The 26,037-nt window shown below is 45.5% G+C and overlaps 2 protein-coding genes across 8 annotated transcripts in view; one reads left to right on the top strand and one right to left on the bottom strand.

Moving 5' to 3' along the window:
* The window catches only part of LOC141121958 (uncharacterized), a 266,794-nt gene that overhangs the window by 139,642 nt on the left and 101,115 nt on the right, over positions 1-26,037 (bottom strand). For 2 of the 7 annotated variants that reach the window (XM_073611729.1, XM_073611720.1), the window contains exon 1: positions 2,888-2,986. The exons of 4 other annotated variants lie outside the window; for them this stretch is intronic. The gene's annotated coding sequence lies outside the window, so the exon portion shown is untranslated. Of the gene's footprint in view, positions 1-2,887; positions 2,987-26,037 lie in introns of those variants that run through there. One more of the 7 variants, XM_073611727.1, reaches the window with a different exon arrangement.
* Positions 1-26,037, top strand: part of LOC141121982 (uncharacterized) — a 159,647-nt gene that overhangs the window by 92,023 nt on the left and 41,587 nt on the right. Inside the window, exon 9 of the mRNA XM_073611767.1 lies at positions 23,601-24,776. Within this exon, the coding sequence (XP_073467868.1) occupies positions 23,601-24,776 (1,176 nt within the window). The remainder of the gene's footprint in view (positions 1-23,600; positions 24,777-26,037) is intronic.

The raw sequence follows: 26,037 nt of genomic DNA, 5'->3' as shown, positions 1-26,037 counted from the left end.
TAATGGTGGGGATAGATTTTGCTGAGTGCTGGTGCCAAGTTTCCACCCCACAGGATCACTGCAGGTGTGGAGAAAAGCTGTGTAAGAGGATATGGAGGAGAGATGAGGAGGAGATCCAGGAATCAGGATAAAGGTCAGGACAAGCAACAGACGAGCGCATCCAAGAGATGAAGCCGGGGTCACTACACAGAAAATCAATCCAAGGAAACAACAGGCAGGACGAGGAATAGCAAGAAGGAGCTCAGAGACAAATGAGAATATTGCTCAGCCAATGGGAGATTATCTCAGCATGACTTACATAATGAAGGAGATGAGGGGGAGGGGAGGAAGTCACTTAAAGAGAAGGTCCACCCACTGTGCAAGAATTAAAAGCCAGCAGCTACACATACTGCAGCTGCCGACTTTTAATAATAGGACACTTACCTGTCCTGGAGTCCAGCGATGTCTGTACTGCAGCTGATGTTTCCATCAGGTGTCGGGTGCTGTCGCCGCCCGTGTCTGCCGGATGCTGGGATCTGTGGCTGGCTAACTTGAAACAATCCCCAATTACAGGATTGCCTCCTTTTTTGCTCCAGTGTACCGCTGTGGCCAGCACGCATCCGGGACGGGCGGGGTAGGTGTAATACTATATACCCACAAGTGGGGAATCACTGTATACTGGTGGAGTACCCAGAGAGCAGCTTTCTATATGCAAAATATATTCATCAGTCACTCTACTCCTAAGTATCTCCTGTCTCCCCTTGCGGTTTTTACTATTTTGTTCCAAAGTAAGCAACGCTAACATCACAGATGAATTCCTCTTTTCAAATAAGCCCCTGAAGAAGGACTGAAACTTAACGTACCCCGAAACGCATTGGGCCTGAAAAGGGTTCCCATCTTTCAATTATCAGCGTTTAGTGGAACACAACCACAAATTCTTTTGAACTGTGTTTACCTAATGTTACCATTGTTTTCAATTTTCACAATGTTTTTAATTCATGAAAACCTTTAAATAAAAATATTGCTTTTTTATATGAGTCTGTACCCTTATACTTTATATAATTGTTGTGCAAGTGCCGGCAAAATCCATCTAGGGGAACCCCTTTTCTTTAGTCATTGTATCTCTTCGTAAACCTAGGAGAGCTGGTTACTCTCTTGTATACTGGGGAGGTAAAGGGACATGCTGGAAAGTGCTGCCTACATCTGTGGTCATGAAGCCCAACATCAGCCTGTTCTACAAAGGTAAGCAAATTGGAGGTGGAACCCTTTTTCTAAATACCATGGCGGCCACAACACGGTGAAGTTTGGTGGATGTGAATACACAAATCTCAGCCGATGTGTGAGGGTGTCATTAACAATTAATGGCACTGCTGTGTATCTGATAAAGGGCAGCATTGTTCTGTGGTGTCAGGAAAGAGGTTCTGCATGTGTTCCCGACATACACAAATGTGAACGCAGGCTAAATGTCTCAGTTACATTGGTGGTCAGTGTAAATCTTCTCATTACATTGGGGCTTGGTGTGTAATCCTTTCATTCACACTAGTGGCCATTGTGAAGGTCCCCGTTACATTGGTGGTCAGTGTAAATACCCTCCTTACATTGGTGGTCAGTGTAAATACCCTCCTTACATTGGTGGTCAGTGTGAAGGTCCCTCTTACATTGGTGGTCTGTGTAAATACCCATTACATGGTGTTTACTGTGAATGTCCCTATTACATTGGTGGTCAGTGTAGAAACTCCTCTTTATATTGGTAAAAAAAAAATCCAAACTTGCATTTGTGGTCAGTTTCGAATCCTTCATTGGTGGTCCATGTAGAAGCTCCATTTAAATTGGTGGTGAGTGTAAATCCCCCCTTACAATGATGGTCAGTGTAAATACCCCCCTAACATTGGTGGTCGGTGTAAATCCCCCTTACACTGGTGGTCAGTGTAAATCCCCCCTTACATTGGTGGTCGGTGTAGAAGTGTCACGTTACATTGGTGGTCAGTACAAATCTCCCCGACAATGGTTGTCAGTGTAAATTCCCCCTTACACTGGTGGTTGGTGTAAATGCTCTTATTACATTGGTGTCAGTGTAGAAATCCTTCTTTATATTGGTGGGTGGTGTAAAATCCCCCGTTATGTTAGTGGTCAGTGCAAATTCCCCATCATATTGGTGGTCATTGTAAACCCCCTCACATTGGTGGTCAGTGTAGAATCCCTCACTATATACTTGTCAAAGATTTCCAGCCTTGCTCTACATGATTCAGAATTTGCCACGGTGTACTGCCTCCTAACTAATCCCATCCCCCCACCACTGCCACTGATCCCATCAACCCCCCAGCATTGCCACTGATCTCAGGAGTCCTAGGAGTTTTCTGTCTATTGATGGGTCCCCTCACCTCCCAGTCCATGGTGTTCAGGCAGTGAGGAGATGATGTGCTGTAACCTTTAGCAACTAATCAGTGAGCAGTAATGCTGTGCACTGACCTCTTGCAACCAATCATTAAATGGTAAGGATATCCAGTAACCTCTAGCAACCAATCAGTGATCAGTATGGATGTACAGTAATCTCTATCAACCAATCAACAAGCAGAAGTCATGTGCTGTAACCTCTAGCAGCCAGTCAGTGAGCGCTAACGATACAATGTAACCTCTGGCAACCAATTGCAATCACTGCCTGATCTGATTCTGTAAACTGATTTTGAATCTACCTGCTATTTATTGTATGTCTCAGAGCAGGTGGAGAGAGAAATTGCATGAAAATATTTGCCTAGGGTCCAATCAATATTAAATTATCTGTTGGTATCCACACTATATATGTGTATCATCATCTGCTGGAGATAAAAGACATCACAGTGACTATGGAAGAAGAGGACGGACATGACGGGGAGTTACTGGGTGTAAATAGAAAATAAGATCTTATTACCTCCTCTGCTGCCCCTTCCAGCAACGTCTTCTCTTTACTTCCTCCCCACTCACCTCTCACCCGGAACTTCCTGTCTGTACCTGACCTCACTTCCTGTCTTCCATAGAGACTTCCTGTCTGGGTAGAAGTGAGATCACCACCTTGTGGAGCTCAGAGGAACTGCAGCCCAGAGAAACGCCTGGTAGTGTGAACACAGCCTTGTGCTGTGTATGTATGTACTGTATATCCTTATAGATGGGGTCATCTCCACTCCCACCAAGGGGTATAGAAATATATTACTTCTCGGGGGGAGACATTTTGGCCCCTTTTATTTTGCAGTAAAATTGATTGCAGATTTAGTCATGTAGAACATCTGTTATATGGATACAATGAACCCCAGCCAAGAGTAAAGGGTGGAAATGGCTCCTGATCCCCAGATTTGGGCAATTATATAGTTACATATAGTTACATAGTTACATAGTAGGTGAGGTTGAAAAAAGACACAAGTCCATCAAGTCCAACCTATGTGTGTGATTATGTGTCAGTATTGCATTGTATATACCTGTATGTTGTGGTCATTCAGGTGCTTATCTAATAGTTTCTTGAAGCTATCAATGCTCCCTGCTGAGACCACTGCCTGTGGAAGGTAATTCCACCGCCTGTGGAAGGGAAATCCTTGCAGCTCTTACAGTAAAGAACCCTCTAAGTAGTTTACGGTTAAACCTCTTTTCTTCTAATTTTAATGAGTGGCCACGAGTCTTGTTAAACTCTCTTCTGCGAAAAAATTTTATCCCTATTGTGGGGTCACCAGTCCGGTATTTGTAAATTGAAATCATATCCCCTCTCAAGCGTCTCTTCTCCAGAGAGAATAAGTTCAGTGCTCACAAGCTTTCCTCATAACTAAGATCCTCCAGACCCTTTACTAGCTTTGTTGCCCTTCTTTGTACTCGCTCCATTTCCAGTACATCCTTTCTGAGGACTGGTGCCCAGAACTGGACCGCATACTCCAGGTGCGGCCGGACCAGAGTCTTGTAGAGTGGGAGAATGATAGTTTTATCTCTGGAGTTGATCCCCCTTTTAATGCCAATATTCTGTTTGCTTTGTTAGCAGCAGCTTGGCATTGCATGCCATTGCTGAGCCTATCATCTACTAGGACCCCCAGGTGCTTTTCCATCCTAGATTCCCCCAGAGGTTCACCCCCCAGTGTATAGATTGCATTCATATTTTTGCCACCCAAATGCATTATTTTACATTTTTCTACATTGAACCTCATTTGCCATGTAGTCGCCCACCCCATTAATTTGTTCAGGTCTTTTTGCAAGGTTTCCACGTCCTGCGGAGAAGTTATTGCCCTGCTTAGCTTAGTATTGTCTGCAAATACAGAGATTGAACTGTTTATCCCATCCTCCAGATCGTTTATGAACAAATTAAATAGGATTGGTTCCAGCACAGAACCCTGGGGAACCCCACTACCCACCCCTGACCATTCCGAGTACTCCCCATTTATCACCACCCTCTGAACTCGCCCTTGTAGCCAGTTTTCAATCCATGTACTCACCCTATGGTCCATGCCAACGGACCTTATTTTGTACAGTAAACATTTATGGGGAACTGTGTCAAATGCTTTTGCAAAATCCACATACACCACGTCTACGGGCCTTCCTTTATCTAGATGGCAACTCACCTCCTCATAGAAGGTTAATAGATTGGTTTGGCAAGAACGATTCTTCATGAATCCATGCTGATTATTGCTAATGATACCGTTCTTATTACTAAAATCTTGTATATAGTCCCTTATCATCCCCTCCAAGAGTTTACATACTATTGATGTTAGGCTAACTGGTCTGTAATTCCCAGGGATGTATTTTGGGCCCTTTTTAAATACTGGTGCTACATTGGCTTTTCTCCAATCAGCTGGTACCATTCCAGTCAGTAGACTATCTGAAAAAATTAGGAACAACGGTCTGGCAATCACTTGACTGAGTTCCCTAAGTACCCTCGGATGCAAGCCATCTGGTCCCGGTGATTTATTAATGTTAAGTTTCTCAAGTCTAATTTTAATTCTGTCCTCTGTTAACCATGGAGGTGCTTCTTGTGTTGTGTCATGAGGATAAACACTGCAGTTTTGGTTACTGAAGCCCCCCGATTCACTCGTGAAGACTGAGGAGAAGAATAAATTCAATACCTTCGCCATCTCCCCATCCTTTGTAACCAGATGTCCTTCCTCATTCTTTATGGGGCCAATATGGTCTGTCCTCCCTTTTTTACTGTTTACATACTTAAAGAATTTCTTGGGATTTTTTTTGCTCTCCTCCGCTATGTGTCTTTCATGTTCTATCTTAGCTGTCCTAATTGCACCCTTACATTTCCTGTTGCATTCTTTATAAAGTCTGAATGCTGAGGATGATCCCTTAACCTTGTATTTTTTGAAGGCCTTCTCCTTTGCTTTTATATGCATTTTTACATTGGAGTTAAGCCATCCAGGACTTTTGTTCGCTCTTTTAAATTTATTACCCAATGGGATACATTGGCTAATGCCCTTATTTAATATGCTCTTAAAGCAAACCCATCTCTCCTCCGTATTCTTTGTTCCTAATATTTTATCCCAATTTATGCCTTTTAGCAAGGTTTGTAGTTTAGGGAAGTTGGCTCTTTTGAAATTCAGTGTCTTTGTATTCCATTTATGTTTCCTATTTGTGTGATTTATACTGAAACTAATTGACCTGTGATCGCTGTTACCTAAATTGTCCCGTATTTCCACATCCGTGATCAGGTCTGTATTGTTGGTAATCAGTAGATCCAGTAATGTTTTATTTCTAGTTGGTGCATCTACCATCTGACCCATAAAATTGTCCTGCAAGACATTAAGGAACTGGCGAGCCTTAAATGAATGCGCGGTTCCCTCCGCCCAGTCTATGTCTGGATAGTTAAAATCCCCCATTATGATAACACTTCCCATCCTTGCTGCTAATCCAATTTGTGATAGGAGATCCATCTCCACTTCCTCCCTCAGGTTAGGGGGCCTATAGCATACTCCCAGTATTATTTTTCCCTTAGCTTCATCCCTTTGGAGCTCTACCCATAAGGATTCCACCTCCTCTCTAGCTCCCTCAGTGATGTCATCTCTCACATTCACTTGTACATTATTCTTGATATATAGGCATACCCCTCCCCCTTTTTTACCCTCTCTATCCTTGCGGTATAGGGTATACCCTTGAATGTTTGCCAGACAATCATGAGAGCTGTTGAACCAGGTCTCTGAAATTCCCACAAAATCCAAATCCTCCTTGTACAACAGTATCTCTAGTTCCCCCATCTTGTCTGCCATGCTCCTGGCATTGGTGAACATGCCACATAGTTTAGACCGGTCGCATATTGTCCTCGTATTGGGTGTTTCGAGATTGCAACTAGGACTTGCTACTATACTCACCTTGTGTTTTTGTGCTTGGGTTAATCTACCACTAATGCCCCCAATACTACCCTCTGGAATATCTTCCGCGCTGGCTATCTCTGCCTCTGGACCCTCCACCCATTATGTCACCAATATAAATAGAATAAAACCTGCGCTATGTGTAACAACTCAAATACCTACAAAAATAACTTATACCGGACTGCTGCTGTAACAAAGGTAAGTATTCCCTTTATCAAGTAGAAGAGCATTACGTGTCACAGCGCTGTCCTATTGTGTTCACATAAATCATCACAAATACACTAAAATATGTGGATACATTCATATATAAAGTGCTAGGGGCTCAAATAATATTCTCTGCAGATCTACTGCTTCCACTTTACACCTGATCATATGGTGTTTATCAATAAATGAAGTAAACTGATTAATGTGCAAATTCATATACAACATAAAATATTTTGTGCTCAAGATGCTGTTCCATGCAGATCCACTGCTTCCACTTTGCATCTATTTCAATTAACTTATTTAAAAAAATAAAAATAAATCCACCAATCAATGAAAAGTTGATGAGGTGTAAAGTGCTCGGTGCTCCAAACTGTGCCAGCTGTAGTGTAGCCACGCCTTCTTCCATCTCTTACACACGTGATGGTGAGGGCGCCCCCTTAGTAGTGCTTCCCCACTCACCAGAGCACTATGACTCCCAGCTTTTCATCTACCAGAGTCACCAACATCCTTCACACTCTCCTCTCCTCCGATGGCAAAGGAACTGGATCCTCCTCTCTCACTCCTGCAAGTCTGCTGCGCTTTCTGTCAGTCTCCCTCCTAGATTTGGCTTCCTTCTCCGACCGCTGGAGCTCCGCCTCTTTATACACACTTAGAGCTCCGCCTCTTCATACACACTCAGAGCTCCGCCTCTTCATACACACTCAGAGTTCCACCTCTTCATACACACTCAGGAGTTCCGCCTCTTCATACACACTCAGAGCTCCGCCTCTTCATACACACTCAGAGCTCCGCCTCTTCATACACACTCAGGGCTCTGCCTCTTCGAACACACTCAGGGCTCCACCTCTTCATACACACTCAGAGCTCCGCCTCTTCATACACACTCAGAGCTCCACCCCTTCATACACACTTAGGAGCTCCGCCTCTTCATACACTCAGAGCTCTGCCTCTTCATACACACTCAGGGCTCCGAATCTTCATACACACTCAGCGCTCCGCCTCTTCATACACACTCAGGGCTCCGCCTCTTCATACACACTCAGGGCTCCGCCTCTTCATACACAATCAGGGCTCCCCCTCTTCATACACACACAGAGCTCCACCCCTTCATACACACTTAGGAGCTCCGCCTCTTCATACACTCAGAGCTCTGCCTCTTCATACACACTCAGGGCTCCGAATCTTCATACACACTCAGCGCTCCGCCTCTTCATACACACTCAGGGCTCCCCCTCTTCATACACACACAGAGCTTCGCCTCTTCATACACACTCAGGGCTCCCCCTCTTTATACACACACAGAGCTCCGCACCTTTATACATACTCAGAGTTCTGCCCCTTCATCATACACACTCAGAGCTCCACCTCTTCATACACACTCAGAGCTCTGCCACTTCATACACACTCAGAAGCTCCGCCTCTTAATACATGCTTAGGGCTCCGCCTCTTCATACACACTCAGAGCTCTGCCTCTTCATACACACTCAGAGCTCCACCTCATCATACACACTCAGAGCTCCGCCTCTTCATACACACTCAGAGCTCCGCCTCTTCATACACACTCAGAGCTCCGCCTCTTCATACACACTCAGAGCTCCGCCTCTTCATACACACTCAGGGCTCCCCCTCTTCATACACACTCAGGAACTCCACCTCTTCATACACACTCAGAGCTCCGCCTCTTCATACACACTCAGGGAGGAGAGAACGGGGAAGGATATACAGTACATACACACAGCACAAGGCCGTGTTCACACTACCAGACGTTTCTTGGGGCTGCAGTTCCGCTGATCTCCACAAGATGGTGATCTCACTTCTACCCAGACAGGAAGTCTCTATGGAATACAGACAGGAAGTGATGTCAGATACAGACAGGAAGTGATGTCAGGTACTGACAGAAATTCCATTTGGAAGGACATAGATAGGACAATGCAGGATCTGGCGGCAGAGGAAGTAATACGTAGATTAACCCCTTCAGGGGGATCAGTTGATGATTAATATATTTTGCTTCCAAAGCTGGCCATACATGGTTCAGTTTTATCGTTCAGCCATCGGGATGAGTCAGGTTGTCACCTCATCCCTTCAAACCCGAACACAAATACAGATTCTGTGGCTGATTACGGTGGTAATTAAACTCACTCGGTGCCTTATCTGCATTAAATTAGGCTCAGAAACCGTGTAATTCATATGTGTTCCGGTTTAAAGGGATGAGGTGACAACCTGACTCATCCCGCTGGCTGAACGATAAAACTGAACCATGTATGGCCAGCTTTGGAAGCAAAATATATTAATCAGAGGCAGATGGAGTGTCCTAAAGAACGATTTTAGGGATTTAGGTGCTAAATTGAGGAAAAGGACCTCCAAGGTAGTGTTCTCAGGAATACTACCGGTACATCGAGCCACACCAGAAAGGAAGAGGGAGATTAGGGAAGTAAACAAGTGGCTGAAGAGCTGGTGTAGTAAGGAGGGGTTTGGGTTCCTGGAGGACTGGGCCGACTTCTCAGTCGGTAACCGGTACTATAGAAGGGACGGACTGCACCTAAATGAGGAGGGTGCAGATCTGCTGGGAATGAAGATGGCCAAAAAGATAGAGGGGTTTTTAAACTAGGCGATGGGGGGGAGGGTCCAGAGACAGTGATAGCCAGCGTGGAAGATATTCCAGAGGGTAGTATTGGGGGCATTAGTGGTAGGTTAACCAAAGCACAAAAACACAAGGTGAGTATAGTAGCAAGTCCTAGTTGCAATCTTGAAACACCCAATACGAGGACAATATGCGACCGGTCTAAACTATGTGGCATGTTCACTAATGCCAGGAGCATGGCGGACAAGATGGGTGAACTAGAGATACTGTTGTACAAGGAGGATTTGGATTTTGTGGGAATTTCAGAGACCTGGTTCAACAACTCTCATGATTGGCTGGCAAACATTCAAGGTATACCCTATACCGCAAGGATAGAGAGGGTAAAAAAGGGGGAGGGGTATGCCTATATATCAAGAATAATGTACAAGTGAATGTGAGAGATTACATCACTGAGGGAGCTAGGGAGGAGGTGGAATCTTTATGAGTAGAGCTCCCAAGGGATGAAGCTAAGGGGAAAATAATACTGGGAGTATGCTATAGGCCCCCTAACCTGAGGGAGGAAGTGGAGACGGATCTCCTATCACAAATTGGATTAGCAGCAAGGATGGGAAGTGTTATCATAATGGGGGATTTTAATTATCCAGACATATACTGGGCGGAGGGAACCGCGCATTCATTTAAGGCTCGTCAGTTCCTTAATGTCTTGCAGGACAATTTTATGGGTCAGATGGTAGACGCACCAACTAGAAATAAAACATTACTGGATCTACTGATTACCAACAATACAGACCTGATCACAGATGTGGAAATACGGGGCAATTTAGGTAACAGCGATCACAGGTCAATTAGTTTCAGTATAAATCACACAAATAGGAAACATGAAGGGAACACAAAGACACTGAATTTCAAAAGAGCCAACTTCCCTAAACTACAAACCTTGCTAAAAGGCATAAATTGGGATAAAATATTAGGAACAAAGAATACGGAGGAGAGATGGGTTTGCTTTAAGAGCATATTAAATAAGGGCATTAGACAATGTATCCCATTGGGTAATAAATTTAAAAGAGCGAACAAAAATCCTGGATGGCTTAACTCCAATGTAAAAATGCATATAAAAGCAAAGGAGAAGGCCTTCAAAAAATACAAGGTTGAGGGATCATCCTCAGCATTCAGACTTTATAAAGAATGCAATAAGAAATGTAAGGGTGCAATTAGGATAGCTAAGATAGACGATGAAAGACACATAGCGGAGGAGAGCAAAAAAAATCCCAAGAAATTCTTTAAGTATGTAAACAGTAAAAAAGGGAGGACAGACCATATTGGCCCCATAAAGAATGAGGAAGGACATCTGGTTACAAAGGATGGGGAGATGGCGAAGGTATTGAATTTATTCTTCTCCTTAGTCTTCACGAGTGAATCGGGGGGCTTCAGTAACCAAAACTGCAGTGTTTATCCTCATGACACAACACAGGAAGCACCTACATGGTTAACAGAGGACGGAATTAAAATTAGACTTGAGAAACTTAACATTAATAAATCACTGGGACCAGATGGCTTGCATCCGAGGGTACTTAGGGAACTCAGTCAGGTGATTGCCAGACCGTTGTTCCTAATTTTTACAGACAGTCTATTGACTGGAATGGTACCAGCTGATTGGAGAAAAGCCAATGTAGCACCAATATTTAAAAAGGGCCCAACAAACATCCCTGGGAATTACAGACCAGTTAGCCTAACATCAATAGTATGTAAACTCTTGGAGGGGATGATAAGGGACTATATACAAGATTTTAGTAATAAGAATGATATCATTAGCAGTAATCAGCATGGATTCATGAAGAATCGTTCTTGCCAAACCAATCTATTAACCTTCTATGAGAAGGTGAGTTGCCATCTAGATAAAGGAAGGCCCGTAAACGTGGTTAGGGATGAGCCGAACACCCCCCGGTTCGGTTAGCACCAGAACCTGCGAACGGACCGAAAGTTCGCACGAACGTTAGAACCCCATTGACGTCTATGGGACTCGAACGTTCGAAATCAAAAGTGCTCATTTTAAAGGCTAATTTGCATGGTATTGTCCTAAAAAGGGTTTGGGGACCCGGGTCCTACCCCAGGGGACATGTATCAATGCAAAAAAAACTTTTAAAAACGGCCGTTTTTTCGGGAGCAGTGATTTTAATGATGCTTAAAGTAAAAAAAAAAAAAAAGGAAATATTCCTTTAAATATCGTACCTGAGGGGTGTCTATAGTATGCCTGTAAAGTGACGCGTGTTTCCCGTGTTTAGAACAGTCCCTGCACCAAATGTCATTTTTAAAGGAAAAAATCTCATTTAAAACTGCTTGCGGGTTTAATGTAATGTCGGGTCCTGGCAATATGGATGAAAATCAATGAGACAAACGGCATGGGTACCCCCCAGTCCATTACCAGGCCCTTTGGGTCTTGTATGGATATTAAGGGGAACCCCGCACCCAAATTAAAATAAGGAAAGGTGTGGGGCCACCAGGCCCTATATACTCTGAACAGCAGTATACAGGCTGTAGGTTTGTTGTTAAGTAGAATCTCTTTGTAATTTTGAACGGGTACATTTTTAACGTGTTTAGCTCCAGCCAAAAAATCTTTTTTAAGCTTTTTGGAAAACATAGGGAAGGGTTATCACCCCTGTGACATTTGTTTTGCTGTCTTTCCTCCTCTTCAGAAGATTTCACCTCACTTTTTGTCCCAATGGATTGGAAAGCATCAGTGGAAAGGAGAAATGTTTTTCCCATATTAACTCTTACAGGAGAGAATTTCCCTTCCTAGGGGTAGATTTCACTTCCTGTTGTCTCCTTCCGTTTGCAAGTAGGAGTCGTTTGTAAGTTAGTTGTTTGAAAGTAGGGTCCTGCCCTATATACTCAGCAGAAATTTGGGCCTTAGGTGTTGCTGTGGCCACAACACTGTAAGCCCTCACAGGGCTCTGCTGTGAAATATTAAATCAAGAATTGTAATTACATGCCCCTGTTGAACAGGAGCTGAAAAATTAGGCGTTAGGCACTGGTGCTGGTGCCACAACACTGCAACCCCTCACAGACACTCTAGTTGGAATGCAGGAACGAGCCCTGCTGCAAAGTATTGCATCAAAAATTGTAATTACACGCCCCTGTTAAACAAGGGCTGAAAAATTGGGCCTTAGGCACTGGTGCTGGTGCCACAACACTGCAACCCCTCACAGACACTCTAGTTGGAATGCAGGAACGAGCCCTGCTGCAAAGTATTACATCAAAAATTGTAATTACACGCCCCTGTTAAACAGGGGCTGAAAAATTGTGCCTTAGGCACTGGTGGTGGCACCCAGAACCAAAAATGTTCTTACAAGCTATCAGCGTGATGATTGAGGAGGAAGAGGATAATTACTCAGGAATAGTCACTCAGCATCAGCATAGGCAGTCTTTGAAGGGATCTGAGATTTCAAAAAAAAATATTCGGTTACATCAGCATTAGGTGCTTGGTAGCTGGTGGTGATCCAAGACTCATTCATTTTTATGAAGGTCAGTCGATCGACCGAGTCAGTGGACAGACGCACCCTGTGATCGGTTACCACGCCTCCAGCAGCACTGAATGTGCGTTCCGAAAGAACGCTGGATGCAGGACAGGCCAGTAGCTCAATTGCATACTGTGCAAGCTCTGGCCAGTGATCCATCCTCAAGACCCAGTAACCCAGAGGATTTTCGGTGGGAAAGGTGTCCAAGTCTGATCTTGCCCCTAGGTATTCCTGCACCATGTAAAACAGACGCTGGCGATGGTTGCTGGAACCGATCATACCTTGGGGCTGCGGACCAAAAAATTGTCTGAACGCATCGGTCAGACGGCCACCTTCTCCACCGCTCCTTCTTTGACTGACCGAAGCCTCAGCAACACGTTGTCCAGAAACAGGAGTTTTGTAACCTCCCAGTCTCTGGGAACGCGTTGCACAGACCTTTCTGCAAGGCCTCCCGAAGATGTTTCATCCTCTGCTCCCTCTGCGATGGCAAGATAAGGTCCGCAACCTTACCCTTGTAACGTGGATCAAGGAGGGTTGCCAGCCAGTATTGGTCCTTCTCCTTGATACCACGAATACGAGGATCCTTACGCAGGCTTTGCAGGATCAGGGAGGCCATGCAGCGTAGGTTTGCTGAGGCATTCGGTCCGGAGTCCTCTGGGTCACTAAGGACGACATGGTCCGCAGCCACCTCCTCCCAGCCACGTACAAGTCCATGTGTTTCTTGGGACTGATCCCTTAAAGACTGCTGCTGATGCTGAGTGCCAGGCTCCACCTCCATACTGACACAATCTTCCTCCTCCTCCTCCTCCTCCTCTTCCTCCTCGTCCTCTTCCTGTGTGATCGGCGAGCACGCAGGAACACTGTCTGGATAAAGGGGGCCTTGAGAGCTAAGGAAGTCCTCCTCTTCCTGCCTCTGTTCTGCCTCAAGTGCCCTGTCCATTATTCCACGCAGCGTGTGCTCCAACAGGTGGACAAGGGGGACAGTGTCACTGATGCATGCACTGTCACTGCTCACCATCCTCGTGGCCTCCTCAAATGGTGACAGGACAGTGCATGCATCCCTGATCATGGCCCACTGGCGTGGGGAAAAAAACCAAGCTCCCCCGACCCTGTCCTGGTGCCATAGTCGCACAGGTACTCATTGATGGCCCTCTGCTGCGTGTGCAGCCGCTGCAGCATGGCCAACGTTGAGTTCCACCTGGTGGGCATGTCACAGATTAGGCGGTTCTTGGGCAGGTTAAACTCCTTTTGGAGGTCCGTCAGCCGAGCACTGGCATTATATGACCGGCGAAAATGCACACAGACTTTCCTGGCCTGCCTCAGGACATCCTGTAAGCCCGGGTACCTGCCCAAGAACCGCTGCACCACCAAGTTAAGGACGTGAGCCAAACAGGGCACATGGGTCATTTGTCCCTGTCGGAGGGCAGAGAGGAGGTTGGTGCCATTGTCGCAAACCACCATTCCTGCCTTAAGTTGGCATGGCGTCAACCACCTCTGAACCTGCCCCTGCAGAGCTGACAGAACCTCTGCCCCAGTGTGGCTCCTGTCCCCCAAGCACACCAGCTCAAGCACCGCATGGCATCTTTTGGCCTGCGTACTTGCGTAGCCCCTTGAACGACTACGGAGCACCGCTGGTTCCGAGGAAGAGGCCATGGAGGAAGAAGAAGAGGAGGGGGTGGAGGAGAGAGGTGTGTCACAATCATTAGCATTTTGGAGCCGTGGTGGCGGAACAACCTCCAACACTACTGCACCTTGTCCTGCATCCTTCCCAGCTGCCAGCAGAGTCTCCCAATGCGCCGTGAAACTTAGGTAACGTCCCTGTCCATGCCTGCTGGACCATGAGTCAGCAGTAATATGCACCTTACCGCTGACCGCCCTGTCCAGCGAGGCATGGACATTGCCTTCCACATGCTGGTAGAGAGCCGGAATCGCCTTCCGTGAGAAAAAGTGGCGTTTGGGTACCTGCCACTGAGGAACCGCACATTCCACAAACTCACGGAAGGGGGCAGAGTCTACCAACTGAAAAGGCAGCAGTTGAAGTGCTAGCAATTTTGCCAAGCTAGCATTCAACCGCTGGGCATGTGGATGGCTGGGAGCAAACTTCTTTCGGCGGTGCAGCAGCTGGGGCAGGGAAATTTGCCTGGTACAATCTGACGTCGGTGTACCAAAATCAGATTGCCCACAAGTACGTGGCTGTGACACACCTAATTCTACACCTTCATTCCTCTCAGTGCAGGTCTCAGAGAGGACTGAAGGTCTAGTGGGGTTGGAAATCTCAGCTGATGAGGAGCAAGCAGAGGTCCTCTTTGTTCTTTGGTGTGGGTCTTTTAGATACGCTTGCCAACGAACTGCATGGCAGGTCAACATATGTCTGGTCAAGCATGTGGTACCCAAGCGGGAGATGTTTTGGCCACGCGAGATACGCTTGAGACATATGTTGCAAATAGCAGCGGTGCGATCTGATGCACTCGTCTCAAAAAAGGCCCACACCAAAGAACTTTTTGAATAACGCGCAGAGACTGCAGCGCCCTGCACATGTGGAGCTTTGGGGTGTGATGCAGTCAATGTGCTGCCCTTAGGCTGGCCCCTGGAGGGCATCCTGCCTCATTGGTGATGTGCCGCCTCCTCCTCCTCCTCCTCCTCCTCCTCTCTCCTATCAGGCACCCACGTTGAGTCAGTGACCTCATCATCCCCTCCCTCCTCATCACTGGAGCAAACCTGGCAGTATGCTGCAGCAGGGGGAGCATGACTGCCAGATTGCTGTCCTTCTTGGGCACCCCCTCTGTCCGTGCTCGTGTTACTGCCTTCATCGAGCTCAGTATCATCATCAGAGCCTTCCAAACGCTGGGCATCCTCCTGGAGCATGTACCCAACACTGTGGTCAAACAGTTCGAGGGACTCCTCAGGAGGACATGGTGGGGCTAGGGAAGGAGTCACTGATGACATTGAGCCAAGGGAAGAGGCCGCTGCTTTGCCAGACAAAGTACCCTGGGCATGGGTGAGAGAGGATGAGGAGGATGAGGACGGCTTGGTCATCCACTCAACTAAGTCTTCCGCCTGTTGCGGCTCAACATGGCCAGCTGCCGAAAAAAAGGCCAAGCGTGTCCCATGGCCACGTGCTGATGAGGATGCACCGTCTCCACGACCAGCACTAGACACAGAGCCTGCTTGCCCTCTCTTATTGGCTTGTGACTGTCTGCCTCTCCTTCTTGGCCTTCCAGACATACTAATGGCCTGTAGCTGCACTAAGCTGGGATATATATATATATATATATATATATATATATATATATATATATATGTACTGATACTGCAGCTAGCAAAATCAACTGCCTGCCTGTAGTATGAGAACACCACCAACCTTCTACAGGTAGCTTTAGCTGAACACTGTGAGGTGGACGCACCCCACTAACTTGTAGGTTTAGCTGAACACTGTGAGCAGGGCGCACCCCACTAACTTGTAGGTTTAGCAGAACACTGTGAGCAGGACGCACTGCACTAACTGTAAATAGTCTAGCTGCCTGACTGTGGTACTAATAGGATCAAAAGAACACCAGCAATTTTCTTTAAAATACTGTAACAAGACAAGCCTGCCTGTCAGTAAGAAGATAACAGGAACGGATCTAGCTGAACACTGTGAGCAGGACGCACCCCACTAGCTTGTAGGTTTAGCTGAACACTGTGAGGTGGACGCACCCCACTAACTTGTAGGTTTAGCTGAACACTGTGAGCAGGACGCACCCCACTAACTTGTAGGTTTAGCAGAACACTGTGAGCAGGACGCACTGCACTAACTGTAAATAGTCTAGCTGCCTGACTGTGGTACTAATAGGATCAAAAGAACACCAGCAATTTTCTTCAGGTAGCTGTATTTACTGTAACAAGACAAGCCTGCCTGTCAGTAAGAAGATAACAGGAACGGATCTAGCTGAACACTGTGAGCAGGACGCACCCCACTAGCTTGTAGGTTTAGCTGAACACTGTGAGGTGGACGCACCCCACTAACTTGTAGGTTTAGCTGAACACTGTGAGCAGGACGCACCCCACTAACTTGTAGGTTTAGCAGAACACTGTGAGCAGGACGCACTGCACTAACTGTAAATAGTCTAGCTGCCTGACTGTGGTACTAATAGGATCAAAAGAACACCAGCAATTTTCTTCAGGTAGCTGTATTTACTGTAACAAGACAAGCCTGCCTGTCAGTAAGAAGATAACAGGAACGGATCTAGCTGAACACTGTGAGCAGGACGCACCCCACTAGCTTGTAGGTTTAGCTAAACACTGTGATGTGGACGCACCCCACTAACTTGTAGGTTTAGCTGAACACTGTGAGCAGGGCGCACCCCACTAACTTGTAGGTTTAGCAGAACACTGTGAGCAGGACGCACTGCACTAACTGTAAATAGTCTAGCTGCCTGACTGTGGTACTAATAGGATCAAAAGAACACCAGCAATTTTCTTTAAAATACTGTAACAAGACAAGCCTGCCTGTCAGTAAGAAGATAACAGGAACGGATCTAGCTGAACACTGTGAGCAGGACGCACCCCACTAGCTTGTAGGTTTAGCTGAACACTGTGAGGTGGACGCACCCCACTAACTTGTAGGTTTAGCTGAACACTGTGAGCAGGACGCACCCCACTAACTTGTAGGTTTAGCAGAACACTGTGAGCAGGACGCACTGCACTAACTGTAAATAGTCTAGCTGCCTGACTGTGGTACTAATAGGATCAAAAGAACACCAGCAATTTTCTTCAGGTAGCTGTATTTACTGTAACAAAACAAGCCTGCCTGTCAGTAAGAAGATAACAGGAACGGATCTAGCTGAACACTGTGAGCAGGACGCACTGCACTAACTGTAAATAGTCTAGCTGCCTGACTGTGGTACTAATAGGATCAAAAGAACACCAGCAATTTTCTTCAGGTAGCTGTATTTACTGTAACAAGACAAGCCTGCCTGTCAGTAAGAAGATAACAGGAACGGATCTAGCTGAACACTGTGAGCAGGACGCACCCCACTAGCTTGTAGGTTTAGCTGAACACTGTGAGGTGGACGCACCCCACTAACTTGTAGGTTTAGCTGAACACTGTGAGCAGGACGCACCCCACTAACTTGTAGGTTTAGCAGAACACTGTGAGCAGGACGCACTGCACTAACTGTAAATAGTCTAGCTGCCTGACTGTGGTACTAATAGGATCAAAAGAACACCAGTAATTTTCTTTAAAATACTGTAACAAGACAAGCCTGCCTGTCAGTAAGAAGATAACAGGAACGGATCTAGCTGAACACTGTGAGCAGGACGCACTGCACTAAATGTAAATAGTCTAGCTGCCTGACTGTGGTACTAATAGGATCAAAAGAACATCAGTAATTTTCTTCAAAATACTGTAACAAGACAAGCCTGCCTGTCAGTAGGAATATAACAGGAACGGATCTAGCTGAACACTGTGAGCAGGACGCACTGCACTAAATGTAAATAGTCCAGAAGATAACAGGAACGGATCTAGCTAAACTGAATACAGTGTATATATATATATATATATATATATATATATATGCAACACCTGGGATGCATATATATACACAATACACTTTAAGTGCAGCTAACTGACTGACTGTCCTGCCTAATCTAGCTAACTCAAATGAAATGACACTGTCTCTCTCTAAGCACACCGGAACACACTGCACAGGGCCGCCGTGCAGGCGGCCTTATATAGTGTGGGGCGTGTACTAAATCCCCTGAGCCATAATTGGCCAAAGCCTCCTTGGCTTTGGCCAATTATGGCTCTCTGTTAAGGCGGCGCTGTGATTGGCCAAGCATGCGGGTCATAGTGCATGCTTGGCCAATCATCAGCAAGCAATGCACTGCAATGCCGCAGTGAATTATGGGCCGTGACGCGCCACACGAATTTGGCGCGAACGGCCCATATCGTTCGCAATTAGGCGAACGATCAAACAGCCGATGTTCGAGTCGAACATGGGTTCGACTCGAACACGAAGCTCATCCCTAGACGTGGTGTATCTGGATTTTGCAAAAGCATTTGACACAGTTCCCCATAAACGTTTACTGTACAAAATAAGGTGCGTTGGCATGGACCATAGGTTGAGTACATGGATTGAAAACTGGCTACAAGGGCGAGTTCAGAGGGTGGTGATAAATGGGGAGTACTCGGAATGGTCAGGGGTGGGTAGTGGGGTTCCCCAGGGTTCTGTGCTGGGACCAATCCTATTTAATTTGTTCATAAACGACCCAGAGGATGGGATAAACAGTTCAATCTCTGTATTTGCAGACGATACTAAGCTAAGCAGGGCAATAACTTCTCCGCAGGATGTGGAAATCTTGCAAAAAGACCTGAACAAATTAATGGGGTGGGCGACTACATGGCAAATGAGGTTCAATGTAGAAAAATGCAAAATAATGCTATTGGGTGGCAAAAATATGAATGCAATCTATACACTGGGGGGAGAACCTCTGGGGGAATCTAGGATGGAAAAGGACTTGGGGGTCCTAGTAGATGATAGGCTCAGCAATGGCATGCAATGCCAAGCTGCTGCTAATAAAGCAAACAGAATATTGGCATGCATTAAAAGGGGGATCAACTCCAGAGATAAAACGATAATTCTCCCGCTCTACAAGACTCTGGTCCGGCCGCACCTGGAGTATGCTGTCCAGTTCTGGGCACCAGTCCTGAGGAGGGATGTACTGGAAATGGAGCGAGTACAAAGAAGGGCAAAAAAGCTAATAAAGGGTCTGGAGGATCTTAGTTATGAGGAAAGGTTGCGAGCACTGAACTTATTCTCTCTGGAGAAGAGACGCTTGAGAGGGGATATGATTTCAATTTACAAATACTGTACTGGTGACCCCACAATAGGGATAAAACTTTTTCGCAGAAGAGAGTTTAATAAGACTCGTGGCCACTCATTACAATTAGAAGAAAAGAGGTTTAACCTTAAACTACGTAGAAGGTTCTTTACTGTAAGAGCGGCAAGGATGTGGAATTCCCTTCCACAGGCAGTGGTCTCAGCGGGGAGCATTGATAGCTTCAAGAAACTATTAGATAATCACCTGAATGACCGCAACATACAGGGATATGTAATGTAATACTGACACATAATCACACACATAGGTTGGACTTGATGGACTTGTGTCTTTTTTCAACCTCACCTACTATGTAACTATGTAACTATGTAAGGTGGCAACCCTAGGGCTGAGTGAAAAAGCTGAACCGATTCCCCCATCCACACATTGGAGGGGGATGGGGGGAATCCTCCCCGCTGCACTATTGTATTCTGACAATGGAGGGCGCTCCTCCGCTCTCAGAATACACAGATCAGTGATGAAGCTATTGGCTGCAGCCGCTGATCGAGTGACTTTTATCCGGCAGTGACCACACATGGATGGAAATGTGACCGATCCCTGCTGAACCAGCTGAATTTCCATGTCTCTATGGTCACCATAAGTGACTTCCTCCCCTCCCCCTCATCTCTTTCATAATGTAAGTCATGCTGAGATAATCCCCCATTGGCTGAGCAATATTCTCATTTGTCTCTGAGCTCCTTCTTGCTATTCCTCGTCCTGCCTGTTGTTTCCTTGGATTGATTTTCTGTGTAGTGACCCCAGCTTCATCTCTTGGATGCGCTCGTCTGTTGCTTGTCCTGACCTTTATCCTGATTTCTGGATTTCCTCCTCATCTCTCCTCCATATCCTCTTACACAGCTTTTCTCCACACCTGCAGTGATCCTGGGGGGTGGAAACTTGGCACCAGAACTCAGCAAAATCCATCCCCACCATTAGGAGCTCTGGAGAAAATTATCTGCTATTTACAGTCCGTTCCTCCGCACGTCACCTGATCACATGAGAGCTTACTTTCACAGATTCCTGACAGATTTCTGTATGGTAAAGGTCAAAGTTCACTCTTCAGTTTAGGAGAGGTAGGACACACCCAGGAACAATGATTTGTTTCCATGGGAGCCTCATATAGAGGACTCCTCAAATCTCCAAATCCAAATGTCCCTCCATCCAGAGTCCATATGTCCTATGACCTCACACTGACCTCACAGCTCCTCCTCCCAATGTCCCTCCATCCAGAGTCTATATGTCCTATGACATCACACTGACCTCACAGCTCCTCCTCCCAATGTCCCTCCATCCAGAGTCTATATGTCCTATGACATCACACTGACCTCACAGCTCCTCCTCCCAATGTCCCTGCATCTGGCTTTTTTTTCTGATGCTCTTAGGATGTGGGCGGACCCTTTAAATCCTCACTTGCAAAGTGGGACTGTTGGTCCTGTATTGTATGAAAAGACATTAGAACGTCTACAACAAGCTTTGAACCTGCAGAGCATGGGGGTTCTGTGTGGGCAAAATCATACCTCAGCCTGAAGTAGGGCTGAATAGGGAGCGGAATAGGATTCTGAGAATATCATTTGATTTTACTATTTGTGTTCAGATCTAGAATTTTCCTCCTGTGAAGTCTGGAGATCATATGACCATCACATTGCCTCCACCTCCCTCCCTGATAGAATAAGGAAATACAAAGAAGATTCTAGAAGTCACCAGAGAGATCACGGATTAGAGGTGAGCGGTGCTGGGAATTCTGGGACATTATCCAGTAACAGACAATGTATGTGTCTGGATGGTGACTGTATCATTGTGTGTGTCAGGTTCCTATAAGGTGTCAGGATGTCACTGTCTATTTCTCCATGGAGGAGTGGGAGTATTTAGAAGGACACAAGGATCTCTACAAGGACGTCATGATGGAGAATCAGCCGCCCCTCACATCACCGGGTAAGAGGAGACTTTATCGTAAAGGAGAGAGCAGTACGGAGGGTCCACCTAGATCCCCCATCATCTGATAAACACAAAGAAACAATGTATTCAGTCAGTGTGTGTGTTTCCTACAGATGGATCCAGTAATAGGAACCCACCAGAGAGATGTCCCCATTCTCTGTATTCCCGAGATTCCACACAGGAAGGTCACACCATCCCTCACCATCATCAGGTAGATGATTGACAATTATTGGTAGTTCTGATTTATACACAGCATGTTTGTTACAATGAATGTTTTATTATATATTCAGAGTGGAAACCACGGGGATGATAATATTAATGTTAAAGAAGAGTATAAAGAGGAGGATGAGGAGTATGGAGTGATGTAAGGGGTTTCAGAAGGACACAAGGATATGATGGAGCCACCTAATACCAGGAACCCACCAGAGAGATGTCCCCGTCCTCTGTATTCCCGGGATTCCACACAGGAAGATCACACCATCCCTCACTGTTACAAGGTTGGTGGGATGGCATCTAGAACATCACCTAAAGATGATGTGTAGATTTCTTATGTGATGTCACAATAATCAATCCTATTGTTTATAGATGATATTCTCTCTCATTTTCTTGATTTAGAGTGGAGATCCAATTGATATAGAATTTGAGGTTAAATCAGAAGAAGAAGAGAGGTATGTGAGGGATGATCAGCAGTCTATGGAGGAGGATGGAATAACGGGGACATTTATAGAGGAGGACACTCCTACAGAGATCAGCACAGGTGGGCCATTAACACTAAATACATTCCTCCACCCATACTGCTCACTGATTGGTCCAGAGTAGGGCGGGGACTGGGTGATATCAGCCTGTAATCCCCTGGTCACTTTCCTGAGCTGTGTTCCCCATCCTGCATTCCTGTATTTCTCTCAGATAATCTTCCTTCTCTGTGCTGCAGACACAATTTATGTATTTAGACTGGATTTATGGAGATACTGGGGTTCATCTGGCAGAAAAAATTTGATTTTCATCATAGATGTTGCTAGACCTAGGCACCCTGGGCATGTGCTTTGGGTCTGCTGCCCCATGCCCAGGTCTAGCATGATCTCTAACAGAGCAATTCTCCCAGGGTTACTTGCTCTATTGTTTGCTGGCTGTGCCATGTTGAGGGATATGTCTGTATAGTCTCAGACCCAAGTCACTGATTGCATTCTCAGGAGATGGGGGGCAGTCCTGACCCCTGCACTATATACTCTATGTTGTACATTACATACTCCTCACCCCTGTACTATATACTCTATGTTGTACATTACATCATTCTGATACTATATAGTCCTATCTGTTGTATCTTATACAATATGTTGTACATTACATAGTTCTGACTTCTGCTCTCTCCCCTCTACCCACTGCTATATATAAACATAATATGTTTTCTCTTTTGTTACACCCATTTTCTACCAGCTGGACATTTTATATCTGATGATTTGATTGCAGTACAGTCTTTTACATGTTGATAATAATGTAATAACATGCTCAAACTTTGGCATCTTAAAAAGAAAGTGATAATAAGGGAGGAGTCAATAACTCAATGATGGTGGTCTTCAGGATCAGTCCAGTCTTCATCTTGGTTGTTCAACCTCCATCCTCACTCTCTGACCTCTGGTGGGGCTCAGCCCCGCTGTTATTCATGACTAAATCATGGACTAAATAAGGAAGTGCAGGTATTCTTGTGTTGGGAAGATGGCAATGAGTGTCAGAGGGGGTGGGGACACTCGTCCTATAATCCCCTCATTACTGTCACTCCTATAAAAGACAGTTCTCATTGTTTCCTCACTCTCTGACTAAGGTCCATGAATAAAGAAATGAACTGGTAGGAGATCAGAGGACCCATTTACTAGTTACCTTGAGGGGGAAATTGTAAGATCCTCAGAGACAAAGCTGCCTGATGGGGGCGGAGTCCTGGTTTAGGGGAACCAATCTGCTCATGTCTAGTAATAATCTTTGTATTTCTATTTTAGTAGATGGACGGGAGATGAGGAAAACCTCAGAGGATTGTCTCACTTTGTCTCCAGACTGTAAAGTAGAAGATAAAGACATCACACAGTATAGTCCAGGAGAAAACCTGACTACCTCAAATGTCCATCCGGCACCACACAGTGTAGATGGACCATCGTATTCCTCTTATCCTGAGGAACCTCAGACTGTGAGGGACGGTGCCGTCCTTCCAACAGAGAAGAGGTTTTCCTGTACTGAGTGCACAAAGTGTTTCCAATTTAAATCCCAACTTAATGTGCATAAAAGATCTCACACAGGTGAGAAGCCACATTCCTGTCCTGAGTGCGGGAAATGTTTTTCAGTGAAGTCCAATCTTTCCACACATCAGAGATCTCACACAGGGGAGAAACCGTATTCCTGTGCTGAGTGTGGGAAATGTTTTTCAGTGAAGTCGCATCTTTCCACACATCAGAGATCTCACACAGGGGAGAAGCCGTATTCCTGTCCTGAGTGTGGGAAATATTTTTCACAGAAGGCCAATCTTTACAAACATCAGAGATCTCATACGGGGGAGAAGCCGTATTTCTGTACTGAGTGCGGAAAATGTTTTTCACGGAAGTACGATCTTTGTAGACATCAGAGATCTCACACAGGGGAGAAACCTTATTCCTGTCCTGAGTGTGGGAAATTTTCTTCACAGAAGTCCCTTCTTTTCACACACCAGGGATCTCACACAGGGAAGAAGCCATATTCTTGTCCTGAGTGCAGGAAATGTTTTCCAGTGAAGTCCAATCTTTACATACATCAGAGAGCTCACACAGGGGAGAAGCCATATTCCTGTGCTGAGTGCGGAAAATGTTTTTCACGGAAGTCCCATCTTTGCAGACATCAGAGATCTCACACAGGGGAGAAGCCGTATTCCTGTGCTGAGTGCGGAAAATGTTTTTCACGGAAGTCCCATCTTTGCATACATGAGAGATCCCACACAGGGGAGAAGCCATATTCCTGTCCTGAGTGTGGGAAATATTTTTCAAGAAAGTCCTATCTTTACACACACCAAAGATTGCACACGGGGGAAATGCTGTATTCCTGTCCTGAGTGCGGGAAATGTTTTTCACAGAAGTCCAATCTTTACACACATCAGAGATTGCACACAGGGGAGAAGCAGTATTCCTGTACTGAGTGCGGCAAATCTTTTTCACGGAAGTCCCTTCTTTTCAGACATCAGAGATCTCACACGGGGGAGAAGCCATATTCCTGTCCTGAGTGCGGGAAATGTTTTTCAGTGAAGTCCAATCTTTACACACATCAGAGAGCTCACACAGGGGAGAAGCCGTATTCCTGCCCTGAGTGTGGGAAATGTTTTTCACGGAAGTACCATCTTTACACACATCAAAGATTGCACACGGGGGAAAAGCTGTATTCCTGTCCTGATTGCGGGAAATGTTTTTCATGGAGGTCTGATCTTTACACACATCAGAGATCTCACACGGGGGAGAAGTGACTTTCCTGTCCTTAGTGAGGGAATTGTTCCTCACTGAAGTCCTGTCTTCCTGTACATCAGGGATCGCACACAACCCTCGAGGTGTATTAGTGCCTTGGGTGTGGGAAATGTCTTCTATATGAATGTTGCTGGACATCACAGCTCTCATGTGGGGAAGAAGCACACCCTGATATACACCTCAGATATACTCCATGGCTGATCTTCATCATGTAAGAAACAGTTCCAGGGGTGTGGACATTTATAAAAAAAAAAAATGACTTGTCCAAGGGACTAAATGGTGGTCCTAATCTCCTTGTCTCTTATGACAATCTCCTAATCTCTTATGACAATCTCCTCATCCCTTATGACAATCTCCTCGTCCCTTATGACAATCTCCTCGTCCCTTATGACAATCTCCTCGTCCCTTATGACAATCTCCTTGTCACTTATGACGATCTCCTTCTTCCTCATCTACCAAAGAGCTCAGCAGTGGTGTGGGAGTTCATTAAAAACTAGAAGCTGACATCGGCAAAGGACAGAACACAGCCACGCTCTTTTCATAAAGTGACAGCTGGTACGGGGAACTTCTCCCCGCACTGCTGTCACACAGAGGACTCGGAACGCTGAGCCGCTATAGGAATAGGAACATGTAACATCTTCCCGAAGGTAAGCGTTTCCTTGAATCCTTTCACTGCCAGAGCTGGTTTTACGTTTTTTGCACACATGTTTAAAAAAGTCATTTTAGGCCTGAAGATTATATAAAACCCCCAAAATATGATACATTTTCTGAAAGCAGACACACTAGAAAATAAAATAGTGGTAGTTCTAATTTTTTATATCTCGCAATGTTACCGCAAAAGTCTAGGAAACACAAAATTTCTGTAAAAATATACATTAAGTTAGGGGGCACAAAAACACAATAAATTACCCAATTTTTTGGTAAAATATAAAAGCTGAGGTTGCACTGAGTAAATAGATACTCAACATGTCAAACCTTAAATTTTGTGTGCACTTGTGAAATGGTGACAAACTTCGGTACCCTATATTAGACATGCGCATGACAAAAAAAATGTGTTTCGGTTCCTTTGTTTTGATTAGTTAATCTAGTTATTTTGTTTAGTTAAATTTGGTTGATTCGTTCAATTCGTATTTGGATTTTTCAAAACTTCTTTGAATATACAATTTTTTTCGATTCGA

The sequence above is a fragment of the Aquarana catesbeiana genome, unplaced genomic scaffold, assembly GCF_042186555.1.
Source record: "Aquarana catesbeiana isolate 2022-GZ unplaced genomic scaffold, ASM4218655v1 unanchor236, whole genome shotgun sequence".
Lineage (NCBI taxonomy): Eukaryota > Metazoa > Chordata > Amphibia > Anura > Ranidae > Aquarana > Aquarana catesbeiana.
Note: the sequence above shows the minus strand (reverse complement) of the source record. Positions and strands in the feature narration are given on the sequence as shown.